This window comes from Phacochoerus africanus, chromosome 11 (assembly GCF_016906955.1).
Source record: "Phacochoerus africanus isolate WHEZ1 chromosome 11, ROS_Pafr_v1, whole genome shotgun sequence".
Classification (NCBI taxonomy): Eukaryota; Metazoa; Chordata; class Mammalia; order Artiodactyla; family Suidae; genus Phacochoerus; species Phacochoerus africanus.
The window spans coordinates 17851298-17868097 of record NC_062554.1 but is presented as its reverse complement, the minus strand read 5'-3'; the positions used below and the strand labels follow the sequence as shown (position 1 = coordinate 17868097).

At 37.7% G+C, this 16800-nt stretch overlaps 1 protein-coding gene across 6 annotated transcripts in view; it reads left to right on the top strand.

Annotated features, from left to right (window-relative positions):
• The window catches only part of DLG2 (discs large MAGUK scaffold protein 2), a 1194846-nt gene that overhangs the window by 588276 nt on the left and 589770 nt on the right, over positions 1 to 16800 (top strand). For all 6 annotated transcript variants that reach the window (XM_047753849.1, XM_047753843.1, XM_047753842.1 and 3 more), the window contains one exon: positions 738 to 862. In XM_047753849.1, coding sequence (XP_047609805.1) covers positions 738 to 862 — 125 coding nt within the window. The remainder of the gene's footprint in view (positions 1 to 737; positions 863 to 16800) is intronic.

Genomic DNA, 16800 nt, shown 5'->3' with positions numbered 1-16800 from the left:
AATTTGGGGGAGACTTGTAATTATGTTTTACATACAAATTTTAGAGGATTATTTATACATTGGATGTCAGTTACTATGGTCTGCAGGATTAAATATGAAAGTGTTATTAGAGTATAAATTATTCAAATTTACATGTATTCCTTGTCTGTGTCTCCTGAAAATTAAAACCTGTTTAATATTGAAAAGTGTCTCATATATACTGACTCTAGAAGAGGTCCCTGCCTTCTGAAGTTGAAATTCCTTGTTAAGAGGAATACATTTCTTGATGTATAAACAATATTAGAACAACTATACCAGGAATAGCAGAATGAAAAAAAAAATTCATTATTCTACCATATCAAATATTTTCGTATAACTTGTTTCTTTCCATTCTTTTTTGTATGTGTGCATAGTTTTTACAACTGACATTAATGATTTTTGGCATTTTCTCACATTACATAGTTTGTAACCTTTTATTTCCTGCTTCATAATGATAAAGGAAGCATTTCTTAGAAGCAAAAATATAAGGCCCTTTGATTTAGCAAAAACATAAGACCCTTGAATCCTTGCAATTCAAGGAAAAACCTGAGTGTTTTTCCTGACCTTCCTTTGTCTGCTGACAGTGCACTTTATAGCTTTGCATACAAGGCTGTTATCACCTGATTTCCATTTGAGTTGTAAGATGATAACGCAGAGACAGAGGGAACTTGGTTGAGGTGACAGCCACATCATTTAATGTCTACTTATTGTTTCTACAGGGGAATTCTGGCTTGGGATTCAGTATTGCTGGGGGGACAGATAATCCCCACATTGGAGATGACCCTGGCATATTTATTACGAAGATTATACCGGGAGGTGCTGCAGCGGAGGATGGCAGACTCAGGTAAAGATCTGAAATGTTAGAATTATTTGCAGAGTACATCTGCCACATCAGTGAGACATGCTTGTCCCTCTGGAGAATAATAATTCTACAAAGGTTCTGTACTTGAAAGTGAAGTCTGTCAAAGCAAGCTCTCTATAATGACTTTCTCTCTTATTGCTTAGTGACTTTCAACTAGTATTTATTTTGTGTTTGTCGATAGCTACACATTTGACATTGAGCCAGACACTTTGAGGAAGGGATGCAGATCTATTGTTCTACAGGGCCTTCGGTCTGGTTGGAAAGAAGAATACAAATGATGACATTTAGAATGGACAAGGAATGAGGCCCTACTGTACAGCACAGCGAACTATATCCAAACTTTTGAGATAGAACATGATGGAAGATAATATGAGAAAAAGAATGTATATATGTGTATGACTGGGTCTCTGTGCTCTATAGCCTCAACTGATACAATGTTATAAATCAACTATAACAAAAATAAAATTTTAAAAAATACTGTGAGCTGATGAACAAATAATGAAATACAGAGAAAACAATATTCAGAAGTACTATTAGCAAATCAATGCCTTGTGTGTATTCATAGATTCAGCAGCCATTGATAAGGACTTTCTGTAGGAGTCTGGACAGAAAGAGTCCAAAAAACTATCCCATAAGAAGACTCCAGTCTGGGTCTTAAGAAAATAATTAAGACTTTTCTAACCCTGCAAACCTGAAAGAGACCCCAGAGCCAAGGAGGGAAACCACCTTGTCTTGGATGAAGAACACAGGATGAGTGAGGTTCAGTAGGTGCAATGAGCCAGAGCCCCTTGCTTTAAAGAACTAGAGGTCATTTAGAGAAATAAGATCACCCACATGGGGTACTTCATAAATAATATAAAATTCTAGCAGAGATCAAAACACGCGCTAAAGGCATTTAGAGTGAACAATGAGGAGCGATTTCTCTAGGAAGAAAAACTTATTGTATTTGCTAATTTAGCGCCTCTCCTAGATCGTAAATCTCCTCCGGCCAAGCACTTACATATAGAGATGGGTCAGTAAATTCTTGGTGAGTGAAAGGGTTTTTGAATAAATGTGTGAGTGAATAAAATGAGCAGAGGAAGGAGGGTAAATTAATGAATCGGGGGAGGGAGGGTAGCATAGCCCAAAGCCTGCAAGTAAGAATGGTTTTAGCTTGCATGGAGCCACACCGAAAACTGATCTTAGTGCCAGAAATAATAAGCTTTGTAGCCTGGATTCCTCAGTCTGCCTTTTTTGTTACACATACATAAACTGGCTTACTGATTTTCGTATCAAGCAGTCAAGGACACTTTTTCCCTATCCAACTGTTCTGGCAGTGATTACGTTTGACAGCTGCATCTTTGCAGCTTGTGGCGGAAAATCACACTTTTTTTTTTTCAGGTACATCTGCATCTCCTATCAACAAGAAAAGAAATGAGTGACACTCCCACAGGAAACACATGATTTTGACAATAGAGTTTTCAGGCTGAATTGATGAAATTAATTTCTGAGTGAAAGAATAGCCCTGCTATAAAGTGAGAGATTAGAAATAGATGCTGTGTAATTCTGTGAGTCATGGTGGGGATAGTGTTTGCTAATATTGGACCCTTAGAGAAGCTCCATTTTATCTACCTATCTATCTGTCTGTCTGTCTGTCTGTCTGCCTATCTATCTATCTATCTATCTATCTATCTATCTATCTTTAGGGCCACATCTGCAGCACATGGAAGTTCCCAGGCTAGGGGGTTGAATCAGAGCTGCAGCTGCCAGCCTACATCACGACCAGAGCCACACCAGATGCGAGCCACTTCTGCAACCTATACCACAGCTCATGGCAACCCCAGATCCTTAACCCACTCAGTGGGGCCAGGAATTGAATCTGCATCCTCATGAATACTAGTCAGGTCTTAACCCACTGAGCCACAACAGGAACTCCAGAAGCTCCATTTTAAAAGTTTAGAAATAGACGGAGTTCCTGTCGTGGCTCAGTGGTTAGCAAATCCAACTAGGAACCATGAGGTTGTGGGTTCAATCCCTGGCCTCACTCAATGGGTTAAGGATCCGGCATTGCCGTGAGCTGTGGTGTAGGTCACAGATGTGGCTCGGATCCCATGTTGCTGTGGCTCTGGTGTAGGCTGGCGGCTACAGCTCCAATTACCCTAGCCTGGGAACCTCCATATGCCATAGGAGCGGACTTCAAAAGGAAAAAAGAAAAAAAGAAAGGAAAAAAAAAAGAAATAGAGTTGTTAGAGGAAAATTCAGAAAAATGAGGCCAAATCATTGTTTCATACCATTCTTTACCTAGAAGTAGGGGAACTTTCACTTCAGTCACATTTTGTCCCTAAGCTTCAGAAAAGATAGGCTTTATGTTAACATGCTTATTCTACAATTAAGAATGAAAAGTGGCATCTTTGGGAGTGCCACTTCTCTTTGCCCTCAAGCACAAGTGACAACCTCAGGCACAGAGGTAAAAGGAAGTTCTGCTGTGTTGGAAGCATCATTCAATAGTTATAAAGAGAATAATCAAAGTGATAGCTAACACTTATTACTGAGATTTTATCATATATGGAGCATTGTGCTAAGATAGTTAAATTTAGGTAGGTAGGCAGATTGTAGTTGGATGGATGGACATATAGATGGATGGATGGATGGGTTGGTTGATTGATAAAGAGGTAGGTAGGTAGATAGATAACATAAATAGAAATGTAGGTACACACAGACACACATAGGCATATAATCTTCTGTATACTTACAACTGCCATATAAGGTAAATATAGTTATTCTGGCCATAATAATATGGACTCAGGAACTAGGATTCAATATTTTAAGAGGATCACCCACCTAGTTTTGAATACATTCCAAAATCGAATCCTGTATGTCACTTGTGTATGCTCTAAAATCTTATTCAATAGCAGAATCCCCTACATCACGTGGCCCCAGCCTTAAAACTCCCAAAGGTAAAGTTTTCAGGAATTCCCATTGTGGTGCATTGGGTTAAGGATCTGGCATCACTGCATATGTGCTATAGGTCACAGCTCCTGCTCAATTCAGTCCCTGATCCGGGAACTTTCATAGGCCACAGGTGTAGCCAAAAAAGAAAAAAAAAAAAAGATTTTCTTAATGTTAATGGGTAACTCTGAACATTACAAGGTGTGCTGTTTTTTTTACTGAGCCACAGTTGCTTTTACTATGAAGTCTACCCATTGGTCTTTGTTCTGGCTTCCAGGAGCCCCAGCCATGGCCTATGACCATGTATGTGAATGCATGATCTGAAAAACTCCGCAATGCATGCAATGCATGACCTGAAAAACTCTGAACAGTGGTCCTAACTGGAGCAAACAAATATACCAACTCCCCAGTCACACACACATCACAGCCTTGTGTCTGTGTGAAGACAGCTCTGGGTGGGTCTCCAGTTCTTTGTGATAGATTTTTGCTACTACTACTGAGATTATTTCCTACTTTAGTTTTCTTGTCATGAATTTGAAATGGCTTGGAGACATCTAAAAGTTCAAGAATAATACTCAGTTGAAGATCTGACTGTGTGACATTAAGGTTAGATTTCAGAATTTAGCAATTTATCTGCTTCAAAACCTACATTTTACAGATTGGGAAACTGAGGCTCAGGCGAGCGATTTATACTGAGGCATAAATCATTTGGGTGTCTGCTTTAGCCAGAATCCAAATATCTTGACTCAAGTAATTAACATTCCAAGTACCATCTTAAGTGGCATTCAAGCCCATCTCAGAAGTCTTCTCAGTGGGACTGGAATACTCTTTGAATAGCCTCTAGAAGCTTTCCTCAGCTAACAGCTAGCAATATGGGAGATGTCAGCCATACAGCTGAGTTTTGCCAATAGCCACATGAGCTTGGAAGAAGACTCCAAACTCCCAAAAGGATGCAGTTCAGCTGATAGCTTGATTGCAAATTTGTGGGACCCAAAGTAGAGGACTCCAATAAACTATGCCTAGACTTATAACCCACTGAAACTCTGAGATCATAAATGTGTGTTGCTTTAGACTGTAGATGTTGTGGTCATTTGGCATGTAGCAATAAAAAGCTGATGTGGACTCTATGATATTCTGGACCCTGAAATTCATTTAGACTGAGCTGCAGACTGGCTTGTCTCTGCCGACACTACCACACTCTGATCTTCAGAAACTTCGGAAACACTGACCAGGCCTCATGGCTGGGCTCTGGCTCTTCACACACCTGGAGGCAAGGTTGAAAAGCAGTCAGAAACAAAGGGTGGATCAAGGTCAGAAATAGGGAAGAAACCAGTTCTTCCCTGAGGGGAGGGGTAGCAGAGAGAGAGATTGGCTGAAATACATTGTTACATCTCTTTTAAGATGGGGGGCTGAGTTCAAAGGCAAGATAAAAGAGCATATGTTTGTTTAAATGAATTTCTTTGAATAGTAATATTTTTCCTGTGCAACTTCTTTTTAAATATAACTTCTCGTATATATGTGTTTATCGACATGTCAATTGTCCTTTGGGGAATATATATAAAATGCAGAAGAGTAGACAAAAACTAAACAAAACACATCACATTAGTTTTTACACTAAATAGAGTCAATAGGTGTTAACATTTTTGTGCACGTATTTCTGATTTTTTTGCTATTATATTTTTATTTAGTTTAGATCACATTGTACATAATATTTGGCATTTGTTTAACTTCACATAACCTAATTTCATAAACCTTTCCCTATGTCATTTAGAAGCTTTATGCCTGTTTTAAATGCTGTTTAATAATGTATTTACATTGTCAGAGGTTTAGTTATTTTCAGTTTCTCAGCATTGTAAATAACTGGCAATCTTTTGGAAGACATTGCTGATTCTGTTTCTCCTAAATTCCTTAGGATATATTTTCAGAAGTAGGATTTCTGCACCCAAATTCATGAACAGTCTAAAGAATGTTGACACATAGCACTAAATTTCCTTCCAGAAAGATTGTACCAAACTTTACCTCCACCAATAATGTCAGAGAGGGCCTATTTAATAGTGTGTCATCAGCACTTCATGTGCTTGCGCATATGTGATTTGGGCTGTTTACCAAGGCAAACGATAGTGTATTTCCTAGCTTTGCCCCGTGACTAATTGAGTAACAGAAAAATTGAACTTTGAAAAAAATGTAACAAGTCATTTGTGGTTTTTCTTCTAAAAGTAGTCATTAAAATTTGATAACATTACCTGTCTTTAAGGACCGTTTTGAAAGAGCATTAGGTTTTCTTCCAGAACAAAAATAGATATATATATTTCCATGCTTTGAAGAATGATATTTATTTCAGCTTTTGTATTTGAGCCATAAAAATGCCCTCTGTGTGGCTTTCAGTCTTAGGATTGCAGCGGACCAATATTGATCTGTCATCTTAGGGAAGTGCTATCACATGACAGCCTCCGCTGGCGATGCAGCAATGACATTTTACACAACAGTGCATTTATGAAACCCATCCATAGCACAAAAGCAGGGAGAAGTAGCAGGAGGAAGAGACGGCTACTTGCCAGTTTCCGGATGAGTGACACAATTTAATCTCTTGGCCCTCAGCACAATCATTTCTACTCCTAGACAAGATGAAAAAAGAACAAGTTCTCTGTTAAGTCCATGGCTGCATTTATTCCTTCTGTATCTGTTTACAGGTCAGGTTAGCTTTGTCTTTATAAAAGCCAAGGCACCATACATGTTGACTTCAAATAAGAATGATACTGGTTATACTGAGGTTTGACTACAGGAACTGAAGTTGAGAGGACAAGGACCAGTGTTTCCGTGACACAACCCCTATGTTAAGTAGAGCATTGTCCTTTAGCTGTCATTTGGTAATTCACTCTTATTTTTTCATTAATTCATACTCATTAACTCACTAGTGATTTAAAAATAATAACATAAGGAGAAAGAGGGGTAACAGGTAAGAACAGGAACAGATAAAAATAAAGAGGAAGAAGAAGAGAGGTTGTTGACCCTCAGGAGATGAAGACATCATATAACTTGGAAATGGAGAGGATAAGCATAAGCTTTACATTTTTCTGTGCCAATAAGAAGCACTAAGCTGAGGAGAGGGAGCAACTTCCAAGCATCACGGTCTGAAACTTAACCTCAAGACCCACTTTCAGACTGTTTAAGGAAATAAAAGATTTCCAGTAAGTGAAACAGCATAAGAGATTTCTAAATCCACAGAGTACCTCTCCACATTGAACTTGCGTGAGGTTGGATGGTGGCAAACAAAGACCTTATGGGTCATCAAATCCACGTCAGCTTCCACCAAATATGTGATTCGTGTACCAGATGACTATGGAGATAATGATAACTATGATAATGCTAAATTTTCCATTCAAAGACACAGACTCAGTGTCTTCAAAGCCACATAGACTTTTCTTTCATTATTGTTTTGAGACAGCACATAAGCCCATGCATTTCCCTGAACAAGAAAATCTTCATGAGAAGGGATATTTCACTATCCAGTGCAAAGTACACCAGCCCTCTCCTTAGAAAAAAGTATGATTGGAATCTCAGTGGACTCACTGTTATAGAATATTTCTTTTCATCTCTGCCCTCAGAATGAAAAAGGGTAAGAGGGAACAGTCCTCTGTCCTTCAATTTCCTATCAATAGTATCAGCCCTAAATATGTCGACAACCTGTTTAGACAAGAAAAAAATCAATGAGCAAAGCAGTTCCATGGGGACTGGTAAAAATGATAAGTCCTCAACAATTTATAACTGCACAGGAAATTCTAAAGAAGAAGAATTACTTCTGCTCTGCATCTCAGAGAAGGCCAGATAGGTACCCATGTGCAATCTTTCATAGCTAGAAAGGCACGTACAACTGGTTTCCTATTTCCATCACCAGATATGTAATCTAGTAAGAGAAATCTTTCTATGAGTTAAATTAAAGGGTTTTTTTGGCAAACTTTTTTTTAACACATTGGGCCAAGACTTCTGAAATTCTACATGCAAAAGAGTTAAGTTGGGCCCTGTGTCATATCATACACAAAAATTAATATAAATCATAGACCTAAATATAAAAGCTAAACTTATAAAACTCTTAGAAGAAAACATAGGAATATATCTTCATGACCTTGAATTGGGCAGCACTTTATCATTATAACGTCAAAAGCAGCATCAACAAACAGATAAAATGGACTTCCTCAAAATTAAAAGCTTTTAGAGTGCCCGTCGTGGCTCAGCAGTAATGAACCCGACTAGTATCCTTGAGGATGTGGATTTGATCCATAGCCTCCCTTACTGGGGTAAGGATCTGGTGTTGCCATGAGCTGCTGTGTAGGTTGCAAACCTGGCTCAGGTCTTGTGTTGCTATGACTGTGGTGTAGACCTGCAGCTACAGCTCTAATTCCACCCCAGCCTGGGAACTTCTATATGCCATGGGTGCAACCCTAAAAAGACAAAAACAAAAGACAAACAAACAAACAAAAAAACCAACTTTTATGCATCAAAGGACACCATTAAGAAAAGTAAGAAAGTTAAAAAACAACCCACAGAATGGGAGAACCTATTTTTAATAATATATCTGATAAGGGACTTGTATCCAGAATATAAGAAGAACTTTTACAATGCAACAGTAAAAAGTCAAATAACCCAACTAAAAAATTGGCAAAGGACTTGGTCGTAGCTGCCTATTGCTGCTGTAATATAAAACCACAAACTTAGTGGCTTAAAATAACAAAAAAAAAAAAATGTATTATCTAATAGTTTTGGAGGTTAAAAATCCAAAATAGGACTCACTGAAATAAACTCAAGATGTTGACAGGGCGGCTCCAGCAGATGTGAAACAATCCATTTCCTTGCCTTTTCCCAGTTTCTTGAGGCCACCCGAATTCCTTAGCTCATCACCCTCTTCTCTGTCTTCAGAGAGCATGGGTTCAAACTTTGTTCCTGTCAAATCTCTTCTTGGACTATAACCTACTGCTTCCTTCTTTAAGGACTCCTGTGATTACACTTAAGTCATCTAGATAATTTAGGATAATTTCCCTGTTTTAATTTAACCACAACTGTGAATTCTCTTTGGCCTACAGTACAACATAGTCACAGGTCAGAGATAAGGACTTAAACTTCTTTGGAGGGCCATTATTCAGTCTACTGCAGATTTGAATAAATATTTCTTTAAAGAAGATATAAAAATGAGCAATTGCACATAAAATATGTTTAATGCTATTCATTAGGGAACTGCAAATAAAACTACAATATGATACTACTTCATATCCAGTAGGGTGGCTGTAACCAAGCAGAAAGATAATAGTAAATGTTAGCCAGGATATAAAAAAACACAACCCAACATGCTTTGGGTAAGAAGGTAAAATGATGCAGCCACTTTGGGAAGCAGTCTGGCAATTTCTTAAAAGATAAGAGTTACTACATGAATGACAATTCTTCTAAGCAGATACCCAAAGAGATTTGAAAACATGCATCCATACCAAAATATTGTATGTGAATTTCATAGCAACATTGTTTATACAGCCATAAAGGAGAAACTATCCAAATGTCCATCAGCAGATGAATGGACAAATAAATGATGGTGTATTCATACAATGGAATATTCATCTGTCATGGAAACGGATGAAGTTCTTATTCATGCTGCATACATGATAAACCCTGAAACAGTGTTCTCAATGAAAGAAGCCAGGTACAAAAGGCCACATATTGCACAATTTTATTTCTAGATGTCTAGAAGAAACATAGCCATATAGATACAAAGTAGAAGAGTGTTTGCCAGGGGCTGCTAATATATGAGATTTCTTTTGAACATGATGAAAATGTTCTAAAATTAGATAATGCTAATGATTGCACAAGTCTGTGAACACACTAAAAGTCACTGAATTGTACATTTCAAAAGGGCAAATTTTAAAGTATGTGAATTATAGCTTAATAAATCTGTTATAAAAAAAATCCAGTCATTCTTTTCTGGTATAAATATTCTTCTTATTTACAAATCTGAGAATTTTTTTTTCCTAGTTTCAGAAAGCTGATGACTTCTTTGTATTGCTGTCAAGTTATAGATATAATGTATCTGAAGTTCCATTATTTAGGCAAGTTCTTGAATCTATTCACCAAGTAGAGAATACCTTTAGTTTGGGTTCCATATCATCTGAGTTATCTTTAAAGTAGGCAAATAGCATATGTTGCTCCCATTTCCTAGACAAACTAGCAGATATTTGACCTTGTGTCCCAACTGCTACATTATCAATAATTTATAAAAGTGATCTGATAAGTAAAGTTTATATTTTCAGAAGCCAAAAAAAATGTGACTGAAATGCATTAAAATTTAGGAGTATTAATTCAGACTGAGTTTTTTAAGGTCCAGTTATCCAAATATACTTAGGGAAGAAACGAACATATTGATTCCTAGCAAAGGGATGATAGGACTATTAAAATATAGGCATGGTGGCTTGTATCCCTTAAGATTGATTCCATGAGGCTTTACATATTGGTTTAATTCTAGTCCCTGCTTTGCATATAGGGAGGAATTTCTGGCATTATTTGTAGGTCTGGACTGAAAGTTAACAAGATGCTGTGCTCTAGTGACGGTAAGAGAAAGACCTGGGGATCTCTGCCACTAACTAGCTCAGAGACCTTCAGAAGGTGACTCGGCCTTCTTAACCTGAGCATCATTCTCCATAAAATGAGTGTAAAAGAGGAAATTAGGAATTTTCAGTTTTAAAATCAAATTCTGATCATTTGACTTTTGTTGACAGTCTGAGACATTCAGAATACTATTACGTGGCCAAGAAATCAATCCTTTGTTTTGATAAAATCTGTAACTCTGAGGAGATGCAATCTTGATTACATTCCTATAGCAAAGAGCTGATCTCAACCTTAAATGCTGACAAGGCATTTGTTATTCTTTATTTTGAATAGTCTCCCAAGAAGGAATGGTGTTATTCTAATATTCTAAACACGTATGTGACATTGATTTTAGCAAATAGCCCTCTGAGATCTAGACCAAAATGAAGTGATTTGGGGGAAGGATGGAAAAGCCAGCCACTCAAATTATCTCCTTGTTTCTAGTTCAATGGTAATCCTGGTAGTTACCAAGAATGGTTTTTCTGAACAGTTATAAATTATGGCATTATTTAGAAAGGTACAGTAGTATGGTAAGATTTATGTAAGCTTCAAGTCAGTGCAAAGTGGCTTAACAGATGCCAAAATCATAAATATATTACAGCCACATACTATTCATTTGTTTTCTCCGCAGGGGCTGTGGCAATAACAAAATGGAGGCTTGCTTTTCATCTCCCATCTCCCGAGTAAAGTTTCTGCCCACACTGCTCTGTCCACGTTGGGTCACCTTTGTTCACAAGATATCCCTCCACCCTCCCAGCCTCCTCCTCACCTGACTCTTAACATTGTGCTTTAGTTTCCCAGAGGAAGCTGAGGCTGGAAAGGCATGTTGGAATTTAGAATTGTTAGACTCAGATTCTGCACCCGGAAATTTCACCCCCGGGAGAAGAGGCCCCAGTTTGCAGTTCCCAGGCCCTCTCCCCTACCTTCCCTTCCTACTCCCAGCCCCTTCCTGCACCATGAGGGTTCTGGGGGGCATGCCTGTGACACTACAATGTGCACATCCAGGCTTCCTCCACATCCTCTGCAAAGAGTTGTCCTTTAACCACTTTTGAGCCTCAGGTTGTGCATAAAGCCCTTAGGAACTTGAACCTGGGAAAGAGGTCCACATAGCCACTAAAGTAGGCTGCAGCCAGGGAGTTCAAGACTATGTCTGCGGTAGGAGAGGGGAAGTAGAACCTAGCCGGTTGCTTCCCCTGGGATTTGTGGGTCTCTGTGAGGTGATCATTAGTGAACATTAATCCTTTAAAGGTTAATTGGCAGATGCAATAAGGGAAATGTAGTCATTTGGGTGTTCAGGCCTAATAAATACAACATGAATGGAATATATGTTATTGGCAGAGTTCTTGGCTTTTAGGATTTCCTGTATTAAGTTTTGTTGCCTTCATCCAAATTTAGAGAGAGTAAGTTTTCCTTGGTCTTAGTGATAACTAAGCATGTGTTTACTTTAGATGACTTATTTTCTTGACAACTTATCTAAAGAGAGGCAACATAGGAATCTCTAAACCCTCGTAAGCTCCTTTCTGTGTTTCTGAAAGCTCATGTTATTTATTCTTCTTTCTGTTTCCTATGGAGCCAGCACTACCCCCTACTCATAATAGGCACTCAGTACTAATAAGAGCTGCCATCTATTAACTTCACTTCCTTGAGCTTATGGAGGCTAAGAGAGGTTAAACTACAAGTGGCTGAGTCAAAATTCTAATTCAGTCTGTTTGATTCCAAATTCCATGTTCTTCCCACCATAGCACATGGCTGCAATTAACTGCAGATGAATAACTGAATATATACTTATGAATCTAGAAACACAGAGCCCTGCAAACTTCCCATGTCATAGGGTTAAAAATTAAAAATACCCAAATGACACCCAAATTCTTTTGGCTCTTCAGGAAATGACTGACTGTCATGAATTGGAATTCTAGACAACTTTATGTGAAAGGAAGATAATAAATATTAAATAATTTTGGTTTTGAAGGTAATGTAGTTCTCTGATTAGAAAATGATGCAGTTTCATTGCAGAAAATATGAGAAATGTAGACATTTATAAAGTAAATTGGAATCATTCACAATCCTATCACCAAAAGAATCTTAGATTATGTTCCTTCATATTCAGTGCATGTTTTTACAGAGTTGAACTTTTCATCCTACCCTTTTCATTTAATATCATAACATGAGCACTTTCTTATATTAAAAAGTACTTCGTAAACAGTTTAAATAGCTGCATAATATCTTGTTATAGGAGCATAACACTATTTAAGTTTTACACTACTTTGGATGTTTAAGTTGTTCATTGTATTACAATGAACATTTTTGTGGAAGGAATTTAAAAAAATTTGATAGCTATTAGAGAAAACCAGGTTAACCTATTCCCAGACCAGTTGTTACACATTTCTGGGTTTAAAATGTTTGGAAATGGGCTCCATGGCTCCTTATCATATATCTTTTTAAATCATACACCAGAAGTTTTCTTTTATATTATAGTGGAATGAATTAAAAAAAAAAAAACCTGTTTTTACCAAACTTCTGGATAGTACCGACATTTAGTATCGCTGTTATGTTAACATTCTGATCTAAGACAATTTACAAATCAGCCTTAGGAAAGTGACCTAGGATTTGTCTGTAAAGACACATATGTTATCTGAATTTGGCCCAAATCATTTTAGTTATGCAGATTAGTCTGGTATTTAGAATGCAAGCATCAGGACCACAATTTATAATCTACCATACCCTGCTACTAATGAAAATGTTGGTATCATTTCCTTTGTACTCCTACCCTCCATTAACTTGTTTAAATATAACCATCTAATTTTGTGGTACATTACTAAAGAGAAAAGCAGACCATTAGGAGGAAAGAAAGCAATGCTTCCTTTCAGAAAACAATGAATTAAAGAATGAATACAGAGCTGCTTTCATTGTTCATGTTGATCTTAAAATATGAATGAACTCCTTAACAGTCATTATCCCAGATAAATGGTTGTAAAATACATTTATTTTGAGAGCTGCATTTATAGGCATTCTATTGCCTAATCAGTTGTTCTGGGGGTGAGCCTACCAAATCTGCCTTATGTGACACAAACTCATCTCCCCCACTTTTTCACTTCTCTAACATTCAGGCTGGGTATCAGACACACAAATCTGATTTAGAAAAGGGAATGGGCAGAGCCGCTTTTGTGTGAGTGTGGCGAGTGAGAGGAGACCTTTCATCCTTTTCACAGTCGTGTGGGGTAAGAGATCCTGAGTGGCCTGATACCACTGTCCTGTCTACCTCTATGGCAGGTCACTGAAGCTGGGAAATTAAGTGATAAACAAGAAGCAAAGCAAGTTTTCATTCCACTGACACTGAGTCTTTCATGTCCCCTAGACTTTTTGTTACCCATTTTTCCTGTAAATATTTCCTGAGTGTTCTGCTATGGATCAGACCCTTGGGTCTGGGAATAGCGCAGAAAGCAAGAAAAACAAGATCTGTGTTCTGGTGGAGCTTTTGGTCCAGTGTAGTAATAGACATACATTTAGAGTTAAAATGAGTGCTGTGAAAGGAAAGGACACAATTTTCAAAGGCCATGAGAACATGACCTAATCTAGTCTGGAGTAATGGAGGGAAGCTTTGCAAGGGGAAGATATTTAAGCTAAGATGTAAAGAGTAAGTGTTAGCCAAGTGTAAGGGGCTTGAGGAATCTTCAGGCAGAGGAAACATGTGCAAAGGCCTGAGAAGTAAGGAAGAGGTCCCTGGGACTAGAGTGAGTGACAGAGGGATGACAGAAGGGATGAGAATGCAGAGGAGGGCATGAGAAATCAGACAGAGCCCAAGATGTCATAGGAAGTAATTTGTTCTTTCTCCTTCTATAAATGACACAAGACTTTGGATGTTTCAGGGAAAAAAATGGCCACACTCAATCATTATCTCCAAAGATCACTGTTGACTGTGGGAGTTTGGCTTGGCTGACAAGAATACATGCAGGGAGAGCAGCTTAAGAAGTTATTGTACTAACTCAGGTGATAAATGATGGGAGCCCGGACTAGCTGCTGACAAAAAGATGGAAAGAAGTGGACAGATTTTTTGAAATATACTTTAGGGAGTAAGTATGATAAGGTTTAATGATTAATTGGAGTGGGCTGTGCTGAGAAGTCATATTCCTTCAAATAAAGCATCCGTGCCCTCTCTGCCCTGGACCCCCCCATATCAGGTTCTGGGTATATGGTACTCTTGCTGTCACAGAGTTCATCATTTGGTAGAATTATAAAAAGGGGAGTTTGAGCTGTGGAGCAATTGGCAGACACAGTGGAGAGGCAGTGGGGAGATAAGCTACATGTTGGACAATATTATTAAGTTGAAGATGCCGGTGAGGAATTCAGGTGGAGATATCAAACAGGCAGTTGAACATACAGATTCAGAACTCTAAGAGATCTGGCTAGGGACTTAACTGTGTGAATGTTTAAAGAGAAGCAAATTAAGAGATAGCTTTGAAACACACAAGGGCCTAGGACTGTCTTGAATGAATCTAAACTTTTTGATGTAAGTTAGAACAGGCTTTTTAAGCTAAATATGGATACTCCTAGGAGTACATAGATTTATGAGACTCAATTTCCAGATCTTTCATTTGACCAGCCTAAGACGTAGCCCGCAGCTTCATACTAGCTCTTTTAGCTCATGTTTCCACTTATAATTGTTCTTCTCCCATTTTACAAATGAATACTATATGCCCTACCCATCCCAAATTCTGCTGTGGCTCTATTTACTATTTTAAAGTACAGTTTTATGACTAGGTATAATATCTAGTCATTAAATTGTTGAAATATTGTTGTCTGGGATAAGAAAGTCAGTGTCTCTAGTGATTGAGTAGTTAATCCTTTTTTAAAGGCCTGTGGTTTCCATTTTTTTCTCTTAATAAAATTGAAATGCAGTTGTCAAAATTCCCATTGTGGTTCAGCAGGTTAAGTACCTGATTAGTATCCATGAGGATATGGGTTCAATCCCTGGCCTTGCTCAGTGGGTTAAGAATCTGGCGTTGCCACGAGCTGTGATATAGGATGCAGACACAGCTCAGATCTGGTATTGCTGTGGCTGTGGTGTAGGCCAGCAGTTGCAGCTGCAATTTGACCCCTAGTCTGTGAACTTCTATATGCCATGGGTGTGGTCCTAAAAAGACAAAAAAAAAAAACAGAAAGAAAGAAAGAAAAGCAGTTGTCATCTGCTAGATAATTAAAATAATTTTCATGATAGATCACAGGATTTGAGGCATAAAACTTGGAAGAAATTTAAAGTTCTCTTCCCATTCCCATCTACTTGTTTATGTGAACAAAATTAGCTTAACACTTAATGTTGGTAGAAATAAAAAATATGAATTCGAGTCTCATCTCACTCTACCCTTAATTCATGTTTATCACTGGAAACATGAGCTAACTTCCAAAAGCTCTACTCAGTTCATTAAGAAAAAAATGCCATTGGAGTTCCCACCATGGTGCAGCAGAAACGAATCCAACTAGGAACCATGAGGTTGCAGGTTTGATCCCTGGCCTCGCTCAGTGGGTTAAGGATCTGGCATTGCCGTGAGCTGTGGTGTAAGTCACAGATGCGGCTCAGATTCTGCGTTGCTGTGGCTGTGGTGCAGGCTGGTGGCTGTAGCTCCTATGGACCCCTAGCCTGGGAATCTCCATATGCCTCAGGTGCAGCCCTAAAAAGTGAAGGAAAAAAAAAAAAAGAAAAGAAAAACAAATCCCCAATGTGATTACATTTTCATTATCTTAGTTTATTGAAATCATACTGTATTTTTCATACAAAAAAAGAAAGAAAAGCAATTGTCATCTGCTAGATAATTAAAATAATTTTCGTGATAGATCACAGGATTTGGGGCATAAAACTCGGAAGAAATTTAAAGTGAGATAAGATTCAGAATTCCTATTTTTCATTTCTACTACATTTTTTAGGTTATTTTGATCAATGTATAATATTGATAATCATCATGATATCTCAGTCTAGAGGAAAATTTTTAGCATTTGGAGTCATATTTTATGGGAATTTTTTTTAAATCACAGGATTTATATTTGTACACACATTTGTGTTTGAAGTAAGTCTGTTACACTGACCCATATATGATGTTCTAAAATAAAATATATTAGGATAAAACTCTGGAAGTAAAATGAAAACATAAATTCAAGGAGAAAAAAAGAAAAAATGTAAAATGCCCAACTGCTCAACAATATCTTAATTTAAATTGGCAATCATGGATTTCAACTTGGTATAAACTTAGAGTCCAATGTAAACATTTGAAATAATGATGTGACAGATAAAAAAAGTTTACAATTCACAATAGGCCAGAAATGATATCCTTCATTATTATATAAACTTAGGAGGAAAAAAAATAGATGTCAGTTTA